Source organism: Manacus candei, unplaced genomic scaffold (genome assembly GCF_025592945.1).
Source record: "Manacus candei isolate 608988 ecotype Guabito, Panama unplaced genomic scaffold, ASM2559294v1 h1tg000034l, whole genome shotgun sequence".
NCBI classification, from domain to species: domain Eukaryota; kingdom Metazoa; phylum Chordata; class Aves; order Passeriformes; family Pipridae; genus Manacus; species Manacus candei.
The window spans coordinates 1826376-1843381 of record NW_026138082.1 but is presented as its reverse complement, the minus strand read 5'-3'; the positions used below and the strand labels follow the sequence as shown (position 1 = coordinate 1843381).

At 39.6% G+C, this 17006-nt stretch overlaps 1 protein-coding gene across 10 annotated transcripts in view; it reads right to left on the bottom strand.

The window, feature by feature from the left end:
* The window catches only part of MAP7 (microtubule associated protein 7), a 125197-nt gene that overhangs the window by 11207 nt on the left and 96984 nt on the right, over window positions 1-17006 (bottom strand). For 6 of the 10 annotated variants that reach the window (XM_051792563.1, XM_051792557.1, XM_051792564.1 and 3 more), the window contains 8 exons: window positions 14184-14297; window positions 10702-10853; window positions 8269-8384; window positions 7603-7883; window positions 3850-4033; window positions 1965-2160; window positions 411-512; window positions 78-128 (listed from right to left, as the gene is read on the bottom strand). In XM_051792563.1, the coding sequence (XP_051648523.1) occupies window positions 78-128; window positions 411-512; window positions 1965-2160; window positions 3850-4033; window positions 7603-7883; window positions 8269-8384; window positions 10702-10853; window positions 14184-14297 (1196 nt within the window). The remainder of the gene's footprint in view (window positions 1-77; window positions 129-410; window positions 513-1964; window positions 2161-3849; window positions 4034-7602; window positions 7884-8268; window positions 8385-10701; window positions 10854-14183; window positions 14298-17006) is intronic. The other 4 variants (XM_051792559.1, XM_051792562.1, XM_051792565.1 and 1 more) reach the window with 2 other exon arrangements.

The following is a 17006-nucleotide window of genomic DNA, read 5'->3' as shown; positions in this document are numbered from 1 at the left end:
TTTTGTAAGTTAAAAATGGCACTAGGGAAAAGACATGAAACATATTCAATATTTACACGTTAAGTAGCAGCACTGACCTTATCTACAGCTTCTACACGCCGAGTTCTCTTCATGATCTCTTCAAGCCTCTACAATGAAACGTAAAGGGGTAAAATAAGGTTTGCTCGCATTATTTGAATATATCTCTCCCAAAACATAACTGCTTGTCATTTATCAGCTGTATCTGTTTATTGCAAAAAGCTGAATTATTTATTACTGCTGGCAATAATCCCTTCACTGTCACATCAAGCCAATGAGGACTGCAGCCTTTCTGAGAGCATGTTTATATCATGGATAACTTTCTATTACTGAGATGGAAGCAGACTGCTAAGGTAAAACCAATTACAGTTTCTCTGCATGTACTGAGTTACCTTCTTCCTTTCCAAGCGCTCTTGCTCTTCTCTTTGGAAATGCTTTTCACGTTCTAATCGAATCCGCTCTGCCTCTTCCCGTAGGCGAGCTTCCTCTTCTTTCTACATTGATGGTAAAAGAAAAAGAAGGAATAATTTACTATTTAAGGACAGTCTTACACTGTCTGCTTAACTATGCATATCTACAAGACCCTGAAAAGACACTTTCGGGGTTTAAAGGCACCAAAAATCTTTTCAGACTGAATTGCACATTTCTTGATCAATCTCCATGTTTTGCATAGCATCAAGGGAATGTAACTAAACAACAGACATCATATTTGGTTCTGTGCCTGTTCTATAGCACACCAGATGACAAATAAGGAATAAATTTCCTAGCCTTCAGCATTAAAACAGCAGCCAGGAAAGCATTAAAGAGTTTTGAGTGGTTTTTGAGAGTAAAACAAAAGTAGTAGAATGTTTTGTTTGGCCAACAGAGTAATTCTTTAACAAGACCAAGGACAAGCACAAACTTTCCATTTCTGTTTTTTAATGAAATGCAAAACTTGTCTGGAATACTTTGCTCCCTGACAGTGACAGTGTTGTATGATAGAACTACTACAACGGATCATTTATTACAGCTATAATATCCAAAAAAGCCTTGGCCGTGCACTATCTCTGAGTGCTAAACTGGTTAACCTCAGGTTAATATTTCAAAGAAAGTAGCACACATCTTCTGAAAGAGAAGAATGCAGTTTCTAAGCCATGTTCACTAACACAATCATTTAAACATTTATTATCGGAAGCATACATTTATATACCAGGAGAAAATCTTGTGTCTATGAGGCAAATTTAAGTGCTAGATGTTGGAGCAACAAAGCACACACAAGAAGTAAGAGCACATGCAAGAAGAGAAGAATCCTATCTAGAATGCTTAATGCAGCCTCTCCTAAAGTCAGGAAACCAACATTATGCCCATTCAAAAATGAAAGCACCCAAAAAACCTTATTTTTAGTTTATTTACTCTTTTTTACGTCTTTTGAGTAGCTGCTCTGATTTCAGGAGGACTGCACCAGGTAAAGGTTCTGCTTGGTTTTATTGAAGTTATCAAAACCTACCTCTTCCCACTAGCCCCACACAAAAGCAATATTTGGCAAAGGATTAGCACTCAGCAGTACTATGTCTCCAACACAGTGAACTCTTTGCATCTAGACTTTCTGTAAGTGCTAGGACAAAGAATTCTCTGGTAAGACCATTCATCAAAATTCCCCAATACAACTCTATTGATTTTTTTTCATAATGAATCAGGAATAGGAAAGGATTTGTTCTAAATACAATCTAAGGGGAGCAGAAAAAAACAAACCAAAACTCAACTCCCTAACACATGTTTTTGTCACGTAGAAATATCTTTACTCTTTGAACTACGCTATGGAACGAACGCTGCCTGGACACTATTCACTTTATAGATGGCATTTAAATTTTAGATATTGCTCTAATCTAGGTGGTGTGTAAGAAGTGCTGCTTCATCCAATTCTATGCCAATCAGACTGGCATAGAAATTCCAAGAGGGGAGCATACCTGTTTCTGAATGCGCTCCATCTCTTCTTTCTCCTTCTGTTCTCTCTCTTCTGCCTGGCGGCGCAGCCGTTCTTCCCTTTCCCGCTCCTCCTCTGCATCCTTCCTTTTTTTTTCTGCTTCTTGTCTGCGAGCTTCTTCTTCTTCTCGGCGAGCTCTTTCTTCAGCTATCCTCTGTGACAGCTCCTCCTTCTTTTGCCTGTAATCATTAAATAAGCATAAGAAAAAAAAAGTAATAAAAGGAGGGGGGAAACCCAAACCACCAGATTCCTAATCCAACCCTACAGAACAACTGGATATAGGATGCACTGCTGTCTCATTCCTAAGTTGTCTGTTCTCCTTCCTGTAGAGGCCAAACATAAAACCCTATGGAATATAAAAACTCTGCAAGGCAATACCAATACTTCTCCAGTACATGTGTGCCAATCTATGACTCGCATACATTCTGAGTCAGAAATAGTATCATTGACTAATACATTTTGCATAACACTTCTTTTTGTAATTTCATATAATTATATTTTTAAACAGTGCGTATTTTTGGCACCCATCTTATCTCATGGCAATGGTTCCTTAATTTAAAAGAAGTATCTAATTCTTCTGATTTTTGGTTATGTCCTAATACAACCTAATGGCTTTTCATCCTTGTATTATGGGAGTAACTTTTCCCCTTCACTTTTGATGTTACTCTAATTATTTAAGACTTTTTAGCCTATTGTATCCCTGCTCAGAAGTAGAGAGTAGATGGTCTTCCCAGCTGAAGAATCCTCACCTGTTCAGTAGATTTTCATATGGGAGCTGTTTTGCACTTGTGACCTTCCTTGATGTCTGTCTGCACTTATTTTCCTAGTTTTACTGATTTTACTATCTCAAAAAAACATAAAACTCACATTCAAAATGTAGATTAATATTGAATAGTTCAGGATGACATTTTCATTTTATTCTCATTTTCTAGTACCTTGTAACAGTTCATTTACTTTGTTGACCAGGACTCACCCGATATTTTCATACACTGAAGTCCAAACAAGATCTCTTCCCTCAGAATAATTTGCCCACAGGTCACCAACACAGGAGTTAACTTAGGATTATTTCCTATACACATTCCTTTATTCTTACAAGTACAGTAATTCAGCTTCCATTTTGTATCTCAGCGACAGAAGGTATGTCAGAACCTCTGCACAGCTGCCTTATCTCACTGAAGATTCACAATATTAACTCACAACAGCATTATCTCACTGGCCTCAAGTCCTTTCAAATTCGTTTATGAAGGCGCTGCACAGACACTGGAAACTCCTTTCACTGTGAAAGCTGATTATTCTTTAATTTTTATTTTTGATCTTTCAGTCTTAGTATTTATTCACCATGTTACTCTTATGCCACAGCAGCTTTTTTCTTTAAAACTCTTTTTGAGAGGGTCAGTATTGTGAGTCTATTGGCAAGCCAGCCTATTTTAACTGCTCAGCCTTGTTCCTATTAGCAAAGTTGTTCAAGAAGTCCAATAAATTCCAGAGGCATGGCATCCCTCTAAAAAAGCACTCAACTTGTGCTGTAGCCACAGTTGTAAGTATCCAGATGGGCTACTCATTTGCTAGTAGAAAGTGAGATGCAACAATTACCCTCCAAAACTGGGGCAGGGGTGTCTTTAACTGAGAAAACAGAGAGGTTTAAGTCACAATGGTTGGACACCTAAAACACTACCTGTGGTACAGACCTTACAATTTAAAGTAAGAGACATTGCGCCAATCGCAAAGTTGGAAACAGCTGTACAGAGTTCTCTAGCTGGAACAAATAAGTACAGCTTTGTTAAACTCTGAGGAAACAATATAACAGCAGAATATATACAGGAAGCTGCTAAAAATGTATCTTCTCCACTGGAGAGGTCTAGAATTACCTTTCAAGCTCTTCTCTCTCTCTCCTTTCTTGCTCCTCCCGTTCCCGCTGCTCACGGGCAAGGCGCCTCTTCTCAGTCAGCAGCCTGGTTGCTTCTTCAGGGTCAGTTGTACCTGCAGAGGTCTTGGGGGGTGCTGGGGGTGGAGCAAGAGCTGGTGAAGCAGGAAGTAGGGACGGGCTGGCTGCTGAAACAGAGGGGGGGGAAAAACTAGTATGTACAGACCCAGTAGCCAAGACGTTACTCTCTTGAAAGGAACAGAAAGTATTTTCAAAATATTTTCAAGCTTATGGAGTTTTATAAATGATCCAGAGAATGAAGCCATTTCTAGGTGCTAGAGGTTCATATACCTTAAGGGAAGTTTGCTTTTGCAGGATATGTGAAAGCAGCTGCAGTTGAAAAGGTAAGTCAACTTTTCTGTCAGAACAAATGTTGACAAGTGCTCAACAGGAGTTGTACTGACTCAGCAAGTCCCTACCATCACATTTCCTAAGTTTGCCCAATTCTATCTGGAGAGCAGAAATGAAACATTGTGAAATTGTATTTTCTTCTGTCTGAGAATCTACATCGAAAGAGCAGAGCTAGACTTTTTGGTAACAGGCCAGTCACTTGGGGTGACTTGGTGATCTGGACTAGGGTAGGGCACCAGCTATCATCAATTTTGCAGCTGCTTCAACCTGAGGCAACTCATGGGATCAGAGCACAGCATCTTAATGAATTTTGCTACTATTGGTGAACTATGGCTTGTGTTCAAATCTCAATAGTGCCTTCATTTCAATTCTTTATTCAGGGCCAGCTTTGTCCACTTGGCAGAGATGATGTTACAGGTTTTTCTCAAGTAAAAGATTAGTTCACATTTCTGTAAGTTTGCCTGGCATTCTCTAGCTCAGGTACAGAGTGCCTCAACCACACCTTCTCTCTAGGCACTAGGGACCATTACCAACACATAAGCTATCTGGAGGAAGCATTCCCATGTTAACCACATCTGGTAATGCAAACAAGCATGGATAGGGAAGACTTTGAACTGTCAATGGAATCAGATTCTGATCCTAGGAATATGCATGTAAAGTAAGTCATAAGGAACAGTTAGGAGACGGCTTTAAATCTACATATCTAACCACCCACTGGGATGTGACAGGAGTTTCCTCACCTCATTAACAACTTCCAAAGAGAGGTTTTCTCCCTGATCCCCCCCCCATTCCTTGTCATGTATACAAACATAAATTCAGCTGCTTTCTGTCCTGAATTCACATCTGCTGACCTCTCTGCTCTGTTATCAACTAAAAACTACACAGGTCTTTCTAAAACTGCTTTAGGGCTTTCACCTTGAATTCAAATGTAACTTAAATTTTAAATTAGTACATCAGTAATTTAAAGAGTGCCAGGGCCTGTTCTCTACCCCTGAGGTGAGCTGGCACAGTTTAGCACTAGAGCAATAGAGCACTATTCTCTCATTACCAAAACAGGTATTCAGTCCAACCCCACAGAACAGGCTGGACCTCAGCTAACCTCCAAGATGTAGCTGGGAACTCAGAAAAGTCTGGGATGTTCAAATATAAAAAGGCAAGTAATTTGATCACACTAAATCGTGAGAGCCCTTTAGAGCCATGCTCTTAGTAGCCTTGGGGACAGAAGGTAAGAAAATGAGAGGCTGCAATTACAGCCTGGATCAGAAACATATCAGAGAGCCTTTGTAATTGTTAAACAGTATAAATGACAGAGTTCCTACATCGCAGCTCTTTTTAATTTACTAACATGGGCCAAGGCAGGGCCATCTCTTTGAAGGGAGCACAGCTTTGTGCTGCTTGGGGCTCATTTCTTGCTGCAGGCGCTGAAGTTGACAGCATAACAAGTAGCTTGTTTAACGCACACCTACCCTGCTTTCAGAAAAGGTAACACCCAAAAGACCTTTAAAACTTCATTGGTGTTAATAAAGTTGTGTGAGATTTGCCTGCAAAAGCCTGAACAACTTCGTTGGCAATCGCTACCTGCTGACCTCCTGGCTCCTCCAGCAGGTAGCTGAGCCAGACCAGTTAAAGGCCAGTGCTATTAACTGTAAGAAATGAGCTATATTCACTTGCAACACAGTCTCAGGAGAATCAGCAACATTCCTCTAAGCTCCAAATGCCGTACTTGCACATCTCTAGATTCTTGAATGCAACCAATGACTAAGTTTTAGCAGCTGGGGCCTCCATCTGCAGCACAAAGCCTGTCCTCTAACCTCACATGTAAAATGTTTTTCCTGATGTCTCTGTCTTTGGTTCCAACCACCACCTCCTTTGGCTTTGAGAAAAGACATTCCATTTGAAGTGCTGCTCGCCACTTTGACTGTATCCTTTTCTTTCACTCGTCTCCACTTCGTATTCTTTTCTTGTATTCTTTGCTGTGAATACAGACTACTTCACTTTTGAATACCTTTATCACGCATAACCTGTTTCAATACTAAGAGACTTCATCACAAATTCAAATATTGACTGACTCTGCAAAGAAGTGAAGCCTCTTCCTCCTGAACTAAACTGTCAAACAAACATGATGATGTTTCTCTGGTCTGCACCTTGTACTGGGGAACTACAACTTGTAAACACTTGCAAAGTTATCCCAGTGGCATCCCTGAAATAATTTTAAAAGGAAATTTTCTCCTTAAAAGGAAGCAGGCAAAAGATTATCAGAAGAGCAGTAAAAACCCATGCTAACATGGCAATTATATCCTCCTTTACATGCCCACAGCCAACAGATATATTCATTTATTATTGTAAATTTCTAGCTTTTGTGTGGTAGAACCTGGGTACCAGACAGGAACTACTGTAACAGAACTTATTAGAACATAAGAAATGTTCTCATTCACATGAGGTTGTCTCACGGAACAAGACCCAACTACACTTCTTACAATTAAATGCAGGATTATTAATGCTTAAAACTGTTGTCTGAAGGACAATCACAGGGGATTCTACAAATTTTAAGTTCAAAATCCTAAGTAACCCAACTTGTGTATCCTGGTGGTCACAATGGACTTTCTATCCCATCTGCGGAAAACAGCTTATGCCGTATTTACAATGGACTGAAATGTCTGCCACAACAAACTTACATTTTTTCATTCTCAAATTTATCTTTTGCCCTTTCTATACTTTATGATCATTATTTTATTTTTTGTGTACATCCTTTTCTTCCCTGCTGCTTTTCAGGGTTCGTGGGGTTTCGTGTGGGCTTTTGGTTTGTTTGTTTGTTTGCTTTCCCTGAAAAATTCTGCCTATTCCTCTTTACTCCTCTCCTTGGTTCTTTGCATTCCACTTTATTGTGCTAATCTCTCCCATGATATGATCCTCTTGCAATAGTACAGATAAGTTAACAGTGTTAGCAGCATAACTGTACTGAGTGTCCAGCAGAGCTGGACATTCTCACTGCTCACACTACCTTATGTGGTGGATTCCTGTACCATTAGTATTCAGATCATTATTATTCTACTTCAACTGTTTGTAAAGAAGCTGTGTTATGATATAGGGGACAAAATTCCAGTCCAAAAGGGCAGAAAGAAGCCACACTGTGTGAGGTACCTCTGCATGTTGTTGTGACTCAGAAGCAGGAGGGCTTCAACCTGTTTACAATTTCCTCATAACATACATGTGCAGGAATGTTCTGAATAATTTAAATTAACATTTGACAGAAAACTACTGAAAGCTACATCATTGCAGAGAAAGGGAGGGAAGAACAAAAGAGACTCTAACACATTCCTTAACTTAAAGGAAGATCTCTCCTTACCTTGAGTGGGCTCTGCCTGGACAGTGAGCTGTTCCTGACTTGAAGATTCTCCAGCACCTGCTGAAGTTCCTTTACTTTCTTCTGTCCTCTCCTCATTAGCCTTTCCAGTCTCTTTTTCTGGTCTTTTCTTCTCACCCTCTGGCTTGACCTCTTTTTTGACTGGCCGGATGTTGCCAGGAGAAGGAGGACGTGTCTGAGCAGAGGAAATTTTGGAGGAACCGGGTGGGGAAGTAATCTGCTTGGGTGTGCCAGGCAAAAAAGGCAAGGATTTTGACGCACGCCTGTGTAATCAAAGAGTGACAATGTTGGTTTCCACCTACATATCACTTCTACAACCACAGTAGCTAAAAATAAACCATCTCTCTGTTTCTCTATCAAGCAGGACTATGGGCACAACTGATCTAGTTTCATGCAAAATGCCTCTCTTTGCAGCTCCCCATATCTGTGAGCACTGAGCCCAGCCAGGAGGGAAGAAATCACGTTTTCCTCCCCACTTCCCCTTCCTCAGAGAAGCAGTAACATTTCTTTAGAAGTAGGACTGTCTTTCTTTTTTGCAGAGAGAAAACATCCACATAACCAAATAAGTTTGCACTGTTTCACATTTAATTAATAGAACAATCAGAGCTGCCGATAGCACATCTCCAGCTAAGCGTGTACTTGACTTACCAAACTGGAGAGGGAGCTGGTGATCTAGCTTTGGGGTTGGAAGTAAAATGACCTCCTTTAAAGTTGGCTGAGAAGCTGGATGACAAATAGTCTCTCTCCTTTTCTTTTTTGTCAGTCTATAGCTCAGCAAACAAAAAGACAAAGTCAAGCCAGAGTTCACACAGCTAAAGAAAGCAAAGCAAGCTCAGTTAAGAATGAGGAGTTGGGGGCTGATGAAAAGCAGTGCTGAGTTAGTAGTTTCTACAGCTTGTTTAACAAGTTCATTAATATAGGTCCTGTAACCTGACACCAACTTTGTCAGTAAATACACAGCTGATAGCAAGAATCTTTCTTAATCGTTCTCTACTGTCCCAAGATGTAATGAGCTAATTTGCAGAGGCCTACTTTTATATCTTTGGTGATTGCCACAGAGCACCTTCCACTACTTCCCATATATCCAGGATTTTCTTGGAAGAAAGAGCAAAACGAGCCTCTGCCCTCGGCTCATACTTAGTCACAGTCTTCCCATATAGCACAAGTTTTTGTGTTCATGCTCACATGTGAATGCCACAGATGTCCTCAAAGATCTCAAATGTGGTACAAGAGTTATCCTATTCTTTTTTTCTTGGATGATTTCACCATTAGTACATGGTACTAATCACATGGTAGTGATTTCCTTTTTCCTTCTTTATTTTTAAAAAATAAAATCCTAAGTTGAGAAACATTTCTGTTATAGTTCTGGTCTGTAATAACAGAAGAAGGAATATATCAGAACTTAGGCATTTATGTACTTACCCTGTTTAGGTATAAATGAAAAAAGTTATGGTTCTGAAATAACGAGCTCAGTCTCTGGGAGTTGAAGAATGGGAATACGCTCAGCTGCCACTCAACCAATATGATGCAGAGGCTGCTACTTGCCACCTCAGCTGGGGCTTAAACACAACCCCTGCAGAAGGTGTATCATGATACTCTAGAGCCTCACTAGCTGAGAGCTCTGCAATGCTCGTCCTCTGAACTGAAAACCAGTGAAAAAGAATTTTGGCTTGCTAGCAAGAACTCTCTATTGGATCTACTTTATTAGTACTGAAAGCAGACCATCAGAAAATTTTTCTTAGTATCAATAAAGTAAAAAGCTGAATTCCTACAGAAGTTCACAGAAGAATAAAAGATTCTCCACACCATACAGGCTACTGAAAACAGCTCTTAACTCACTCATTTTATATTAACATTTTTACATCATCTCCTCCATTAAAAAGTAACAACATCTCTTCTTTCTAATTTAGGAAAAAAAAAAGTCAAAACCCAACCCACTTTCAATGAGAGAGACTCAAGAGGAAGAGGCATTAAACCAATAGCCCTGGAGATTGCAGTGCACTGTGCACATGCAATGAAATTTCTCTACAGATACATCGCAATGCTATGCCTGATCTGAACTTCAGTATACTACCATCTGCCTGAAAGACTAAGTACTGGCTATGATTCATGCCACTTTGATTAACACTGCTTCCAACAAGGATGTCAATAGCAACACTGTCTCTTGACCTTTTGCCCATCAGGCTGAACTAAAATGCAAGGACCTCTTACACAATCATTTGCAGAAATGACTTCCACTCTCCTCACATTCTGAACAAATTCAGGTTATAGAGTACAAGGAAAAATATAACTGCTCAGGTTCGGTGAGTGATATCTGAACTGGATCTGACTGCATCCCTTTGGTATGGAGCACAGTCAACATGAATTTGTTCCGCCTGCATCACACTGTTATGATTTTCCTGAAAAGCTCAGATCAGTCACAGTATGGCTACAAAATCATTCAGAATGAAGAGGTGACCTGTGGAAAGCCTTGCTTACAAACCATGCTCCTGAACCAACCTCTTCCTTCTCAGTGAGGAAAAGTTTACTAGTCTGGTCTCCTAAGAAAGTACAGATGAAGGGATAGTGCTCTGTGTGCTTGTGTATGCACGTGTGAGTGCATGCATTCCCCCTTCTTTATTCTGGAGGCTCAGATGAATTTTTTAGAGGCCTCAGAAGACAGGAAATTCTGCAGGCTTTGTGAAACCAGGTTGCTGGGAAAAATAGGTTCCCCACTGAGGGAAAAGCTGCAAAACCACCTTGGGCCTTAAAAACGCAGCCAAGAATCCACTTGAGTACAGGGCACACTCACTGTGACTGCCTCTGCACCTCATGAGAAGCTAAGGCATCTGCTCTGCAAACATGGGTGTTTAGAAAACATTGGTGTTTTCCTACATGGATTCTTCGGTGCATAATCAGGCCGTGTCACCACATAACATAGCATGTTTCAGTTAAAATCCAACCACCTATGATACAAACTGGAGGGGATGGGAACAGCGCTGAGGGGAGTAAGTATCCCTGCGGCTGTTCCAGTGCTACAAGCGATGCAATGAGGTGGTCATGGCCTGAGACACTAAGCTCATGTAGAGTTGGCAGACTTACCCCTGCAAGGTGCGCTGTTGTTCTCCTACGCCCAACGGCATCAGTAGAAGCGTAAAGCTTTGCTCGGTCTCCTGAATTCCTACAGTTCATGGCCTTGTAGGACAGAGGACTGATGGGGCTGCAAGATGCTGAACGGGGACAAACGGGGATAACTACGGTGTTGGTTGGTTTTGTTATTTATTAGTTTTAATAACAGAGTTGCATTGGAGAATGACAGAGGAAAGCCAGCAGGAACAGAAACAACAGAGAAAGACAGAAAAGAGAGAAGATATTAATACATGACTAATTCTTAAGTCAGAACCATCATTTGATATATTAGCTTGGCCACACATGCAGTAATGATACAATTTCAGTAAGTGCTCATGTATTTTTCCATTTGTAAACTAATAATTTCCTTAAAAAAATTAAGAAGTATGCCACAATACTGAGTAGTAGACAGTAATGATGTTTTCCTGTAAAGTTTTTATACAACTGATGGTTCTGAAAAAGCAGTGGAAACAATGGCTGGTCTAACTGATTAGCTTAGTAGATGCATTGAAATGAGTTTCAATTACATTCAGAATAGAAAACAATCAAACTAAAATCAGAATGCCTATTAATTGCATTGGAAGTGAAGAAAAATTAAAGGAGACATCCACACAAGATTAAAACACATTAACAATACAAAACAGTTTCACCTAGGAAATCAATGAAATTGCTGTCTACGATTTTTAGCAAGTGATGTGTTTTTAAAAATCCTTCTTTTTAGGAATATTTTAGCCCATCATATTTCTTGATAATGTGAGAATAAGAACTGACTCAAATACATTCTCAACAGCAAGCTATTTTATGCATTAAAAAAAGCAGGCTGACAACAACAAATCAACTTGGAAATTAGTATTTGAGTAACCAGGATGGCAGTTTTTGTTGGTTCCACAAGGAAAAAGACTATGACCAAAAGATCACCTGACAATAGTAGGTGTCAGATATACCGTATTTTGAGTATATCTTCAAAGAGAATTGAAACACTTCAAAACATATCATGGGGAACTTCTTGCAGCAAAGTGTTCTGGGACTTTCTCTTGATTTAACAGAAGGAGAAGGTTGGAAAAAACTATGTTATTACTGCAGAGTTTTATTTGTGTGCTCCTGTTAGTCTCTCCTAGTAATTTAATAGAGTTTTAGCATAACTATTATCCAGCATGTTACTTGAAGAAAAAATAGGGCCTATTGTATATCTTCCCTACTCTTTTTGTTTTTCTAAGTAACAGAAATTTACATCCTCAGTTTCTGTGGTAAAAAAACCCCAATATTTCTTGCCTGTAGATCCCTCTGAGCCCACTTGAAAGAAGGCAGTTCCACATACAGTTAATTCTTCCAGTCTTACAACAGTACAGCTGCTGTTACAGGAAGAGCTCATAGAATTAACAGTACTAATGCTGCAAATTCTCCTGCACCAAGAGATTAACATTAGGAATAAAGAGGGTCTCATGTAAGTGTTACAGCAGTGGCACCCATGCCTGCCTTATACTTTATAGGGATTTATGTTTAATAAGGTATTATGACTGACTTTAAAACAAGCAAGAAACAAAAAAACAGGCATTTGTGTTTGTGTTTTTGTTTTGGTTGAGGTTATCTAAAGCAAATCCAAGGCAGTGGCATAATATTAAGTTTTACAGAGGTTCTAATTCATGGGGTTCCACTCTGTGATTCAATTCCCTTTCTCCATGCCGATTATCTGAAGTTACCACCATGGATGACATTTGCAAGTATTAAAAGACAAGCAGTTCATTTTCATTTGCGATGTTGCCAAACAACGTTTTAGGAAGTACTCTCAGTGATTCATATACTAACAGGATTACATCTATTCAGAGGAGCTTTATGAGAGCTATTTAAAAAATATTTTGGTCTGGGAGGATTTATTTAAAAAAAAGATCCAGACGTGCTCTTTTGCTGGATGTCCCTAATAGCTCACTTAAAATTTAAGGACATGAATCCATATTTAATCCAGTTTGGATTTTTTGTATTGTAATTTATCTTTACAGCCAAAGAGCAGGGTAATTTTCTAGAGAATAATGGCAGGCTGGGATGAGTGGAGTGCTCAGAGCACAGCTGTGAGCCATTGTTATCACCTGATCATTAACCTCCAGGAAGCATCCTGCATGAAGGGGCTGCAGGATAACACCTGCAATAATATCTGGAAAAAAATGAGCAGATGGATTATTCTTCTGGGTGGTACAGTTCCAGTTAGCACAGGGAAGGTATTTCAGGGAATTGCCTTAGACTGACAAACCAGTCTTTCCTGATATTTGTAGTCTTTCTCAATATTCCACTCGGTTTAGAGCTTATTGTGCAGAATAAACATCAGCAGTCATGAAAAGCTTCACACTTGCTCTAGTAAAATAACCACTTACAAAATTAAGACACTAACTTCTCAACTATTCCCTAATGAAGAGCTGAATTTCCAATATCCTCCTTGGTAGATGACATTAAATATTAATTTTACAAGGTCTTATTTGTGAAGAGTGAAGAGGAATTCTGCACTTGTTAATTCCCCTATTTGCAGAATATCATCCATATTTTTGCTCCTACAGCACTACCCCTGTGGAAATGTACTGCAGCCTAATTAGTTATAAGAGTTCTTAAGTGAAAGCTTCTTTAAAAGTAATCTTAGTAGATCTCTATTCCTTCTTACCTTCTATGTTCTTTAATTAGAATCAAAATCCTGTCCACATCAGACAAGAAAGACCTGCCTAGACATACACATTCAGCACGTCCAGCAATATATTCTTGTAATGGTAAAGTCCCCAGTGGATGATTATAAAACATCCTATGATAAAAGAAGAGGCAGCAGTCACCTGTCTAAAATACGTGATAAGCAACTATGCCCCAGTTGTCCCTGGAATACAGTTTTGCCTGGGCTTTCAGTTACCACCTAGCAACATCATCACATTTCTGCGTGTTAATTTTCCCCTCAGTGAGTACATCAGGGAGCTGTTCTGGGGTTGGCAGAGAACTTTACAATTATTGTAACCTGACTAAACCTGCACATTTAAGTTCACATGTATTAAATGCACAGTAACCAGGGCCTATCTTTATACAAGTCTAACTTGGTCCCTGTGGGAAGTGCCCTGGTAGGGGGTGAAACTCCTTTGCAGCAAGCAGCTCATAGCCTCAGCAGTGGATGTGCTGAATCAGCTGTTTACAAGATTGTGTGCATTTCCTTAAACAGCCATGGACGGTGTGATGTTGTTGCCCTGCATGTTCTGTGTTCATTTATTGCACTGATGAAGAGGCAAAAGAAATTAAGAAAGAGGGGGTAAGAGAAAGAGGCATAGCAAACAACTGTATAAACAAGCTTTCATGCAAACTAATTGTGGACATTCAACCTCATTCTGGGATGCCACCATACACTCATAATTAGATCAATGACTTTACAACATCTGTCAGGGAAGCTGGAAAAAAGTGCCTGAGACATGAAGCCTCTGTTCTTAAAGGATTACCTGCATCTCCAGACAATGCAGCTGTGCTTTTACTTCGGGCCAGGAATGAGTGAGTGGGCGTCAGGAGCCTGCTAACAATGCTGCTCTCCCACGGACTGAGCTGAAGACGGCGAGCTGAACGTGCACCATACAAGCAAGATGTTAGATCAAACACTTCACAAATAATTACATGCTGCAGCAGTATTAGTACTATTTCCTCACTACTGCATACCACCAAAATCTTAAAACTGTCCTTCAAAGATCAAAAGCATACAATAGTTCAGTGGTTTGCATTTTATTATTACACCATTTCAGCAGAAGAATTCCTATAGAAACACATATATCTGACCATTTAATTTTTGCTACTGCCTGTGGCATTATGGCAACTTGTTATCAAATTAATACTGATATTTTGCACATACATCACATTCCATATTAGGAACAACTAATACGTAGACTCCCAAATATAGATTTCAGAGATGTTTATGTCCCTAACTCTTTCTACATACAAGTCTTCTAGTTACAGTTAAACACCTTCCAAAGTCTGCCAGCCTAGCTAGAAAAAACAAAAGTTGCTTGCTACTATACAGAGAATTGTGTCAGAGGTTTTATCAAAGCATTGCAAAAGGACAGCGTACCTCAACTGCAGATACAAAACTCATCAGCTACAGTTGTCTCGGTAATACGTGAAGCCACAGAATACAGTAAATACATTTGATCATTAATTCTCTGTCAAAATATCCTGCCAATGACCACTTTCCATGTAGAACAGTAAACAAGAGTCAACTTTATGCATTGTTAGTCTGTTGTGAAAACACACTACATGTTGACCTCGCTGTAATCACTCCCTTGCTTTGCTTTTCCCAGTATTGCATAATGCAAATTTAGCTTGTCATTATATTCCTTTTGTCTTGTAATGTTTCTTTACTTATTTTACTTAAATACTACGTAGTCATTTATCATGGTGAAGCAGTAACCAAATGAGCCCTACAAATTATTTTCTGTATTGAATTAAATATTTCCTTGATACTCCAATGCAACAAATTGTATTATAATGGGCATCACAAATCAAAATATTCAACTAGTTCCCAAAGCAGTTCATTACAGTAAGCTTTCAATATTGCAATAATCTTGATGCTTCAAGTGAAATCAGGTCTTCTTACATCTCATGACTCATTGGGCTTAGTTTGGTGTTTGCAGCTTGAATTTATGAGGCTCAGTCTCTAAAAGTCATTGAAGTGACTGGCTGTAATAAACTTGACATTAATTTGCATTTTTAAAGGTAGACATCCATCACTTTTAATAGCCATAAACTCTGAATCTGTCTTTAATCTACTCCATGCTGAGCACCATGAAAGGAGGGGCTGATCTCAATCTCATCCTATGAAAATATAATTGCTTAATCTGCCCTCAGTGCTGTTTCGCACTTCTCAAATCACTCCCCAAATTCTGCTAACTCAATAAGGGGCATTACTATAGAAATATAGGACTCTCAAACACAGCAGGCTCTCTGCATAACTGTCCTTTTACACAATGTACTACTGCCAGAGCTTTTTGTGATTAATGGTTCCATTCTCCAGTGGTACATATCATATAGACACACAAAATACCCTACAGAGACCTCCATTACAGCACACACATTATCATTAAGCTTGTAATTTAACAATGAAGAAAAAAATCACAGAACTACCATTAAACTGGATGCAATAATGGTAATGTCTTTGCTTCCTTTCATCTCCAGGCACCATGCTCAGTATGATCACTGTTTAAAGCTACTGTTGCAAGACAACAGATTCTTTTTTTGTGGTCTTTACTAGGTGAGGCTCACATTTATGAGTATGGATGAGTCTGGAGAAACTCTTCTATTATAGTTTAACAAAGACCATACAACTCCAGGAAGCAATCTCTGAAATTTTAGGCTAGTACATCAGTGCTATGTATACCATCCATTTCTTGGAGTTCATCCGTACAGCTGCAAACAGCTGATAAGTAAATGTAAATATGGCCCTGTGGGCCAGCCCTAGGCCTTATCTTACATAGGAGGCCCCAGAGATGAAGTAGTCTCAAGGGGACACAGCTAAAAGACTGATGAATTAAAACACTAAATTGCCATGTCTCACCTGTCTCATATCCTTTGCCCTAAAGCTGAGTATGGTTTAATTCTCTTTGCCCCTAACATAGGGGAGTTTATATCCACATCACCTACTGGAAGCAATCATGTGTCCACAGCATCCAACCAAAGCACTTTGAGGCAGTGTTTGGGAGCAAGCTGGCTGATATGCACAACAGCGAGCTAAGAAAGACCAACAAAAACTTTCTTCTCTATATAAGCAATAGGCCTGGTTCAGAGATGTCAAACTACTTTTAGCCAGGACCTCGGAGTGAAGTTTCTCTGAATCTCTGTAATGGGTTTAGCTTAGAGTTCATTTAGATATACCTTAGCTTTGTGGTAGATTTAGTCTTTCAAATCATATGACAGACAAGGGGAAGCAGTATTTTTTGTTCTGATGCTGTGTTAAGCTATCACTCTTAGGGCTGTTTCCTAGAATTATAGAATGGTTTGGGTTGGAAGGGACCTTAAGGATCATCTAGTTCCAACCTCCCTGCCACGGGGAGGGACACCTTCCACTAGACCAAGTTGCTCAAAGTCCCATCCAGCCTGGTCTTGAACACTTCCAGTGACAGGGCATCCACAGCTTCTCTGGGCAACCTGTTCCACCTGTCTCATCACCCTTAAAGTGAAGATTTTCTTCCTAATATCTAATCCAAACTTAGTCTCTTTCATTTTGAAGCCATTACCCTTGGTTCTATCACTACATGCCCTTGTAAAAAGTCCCTCTCCAG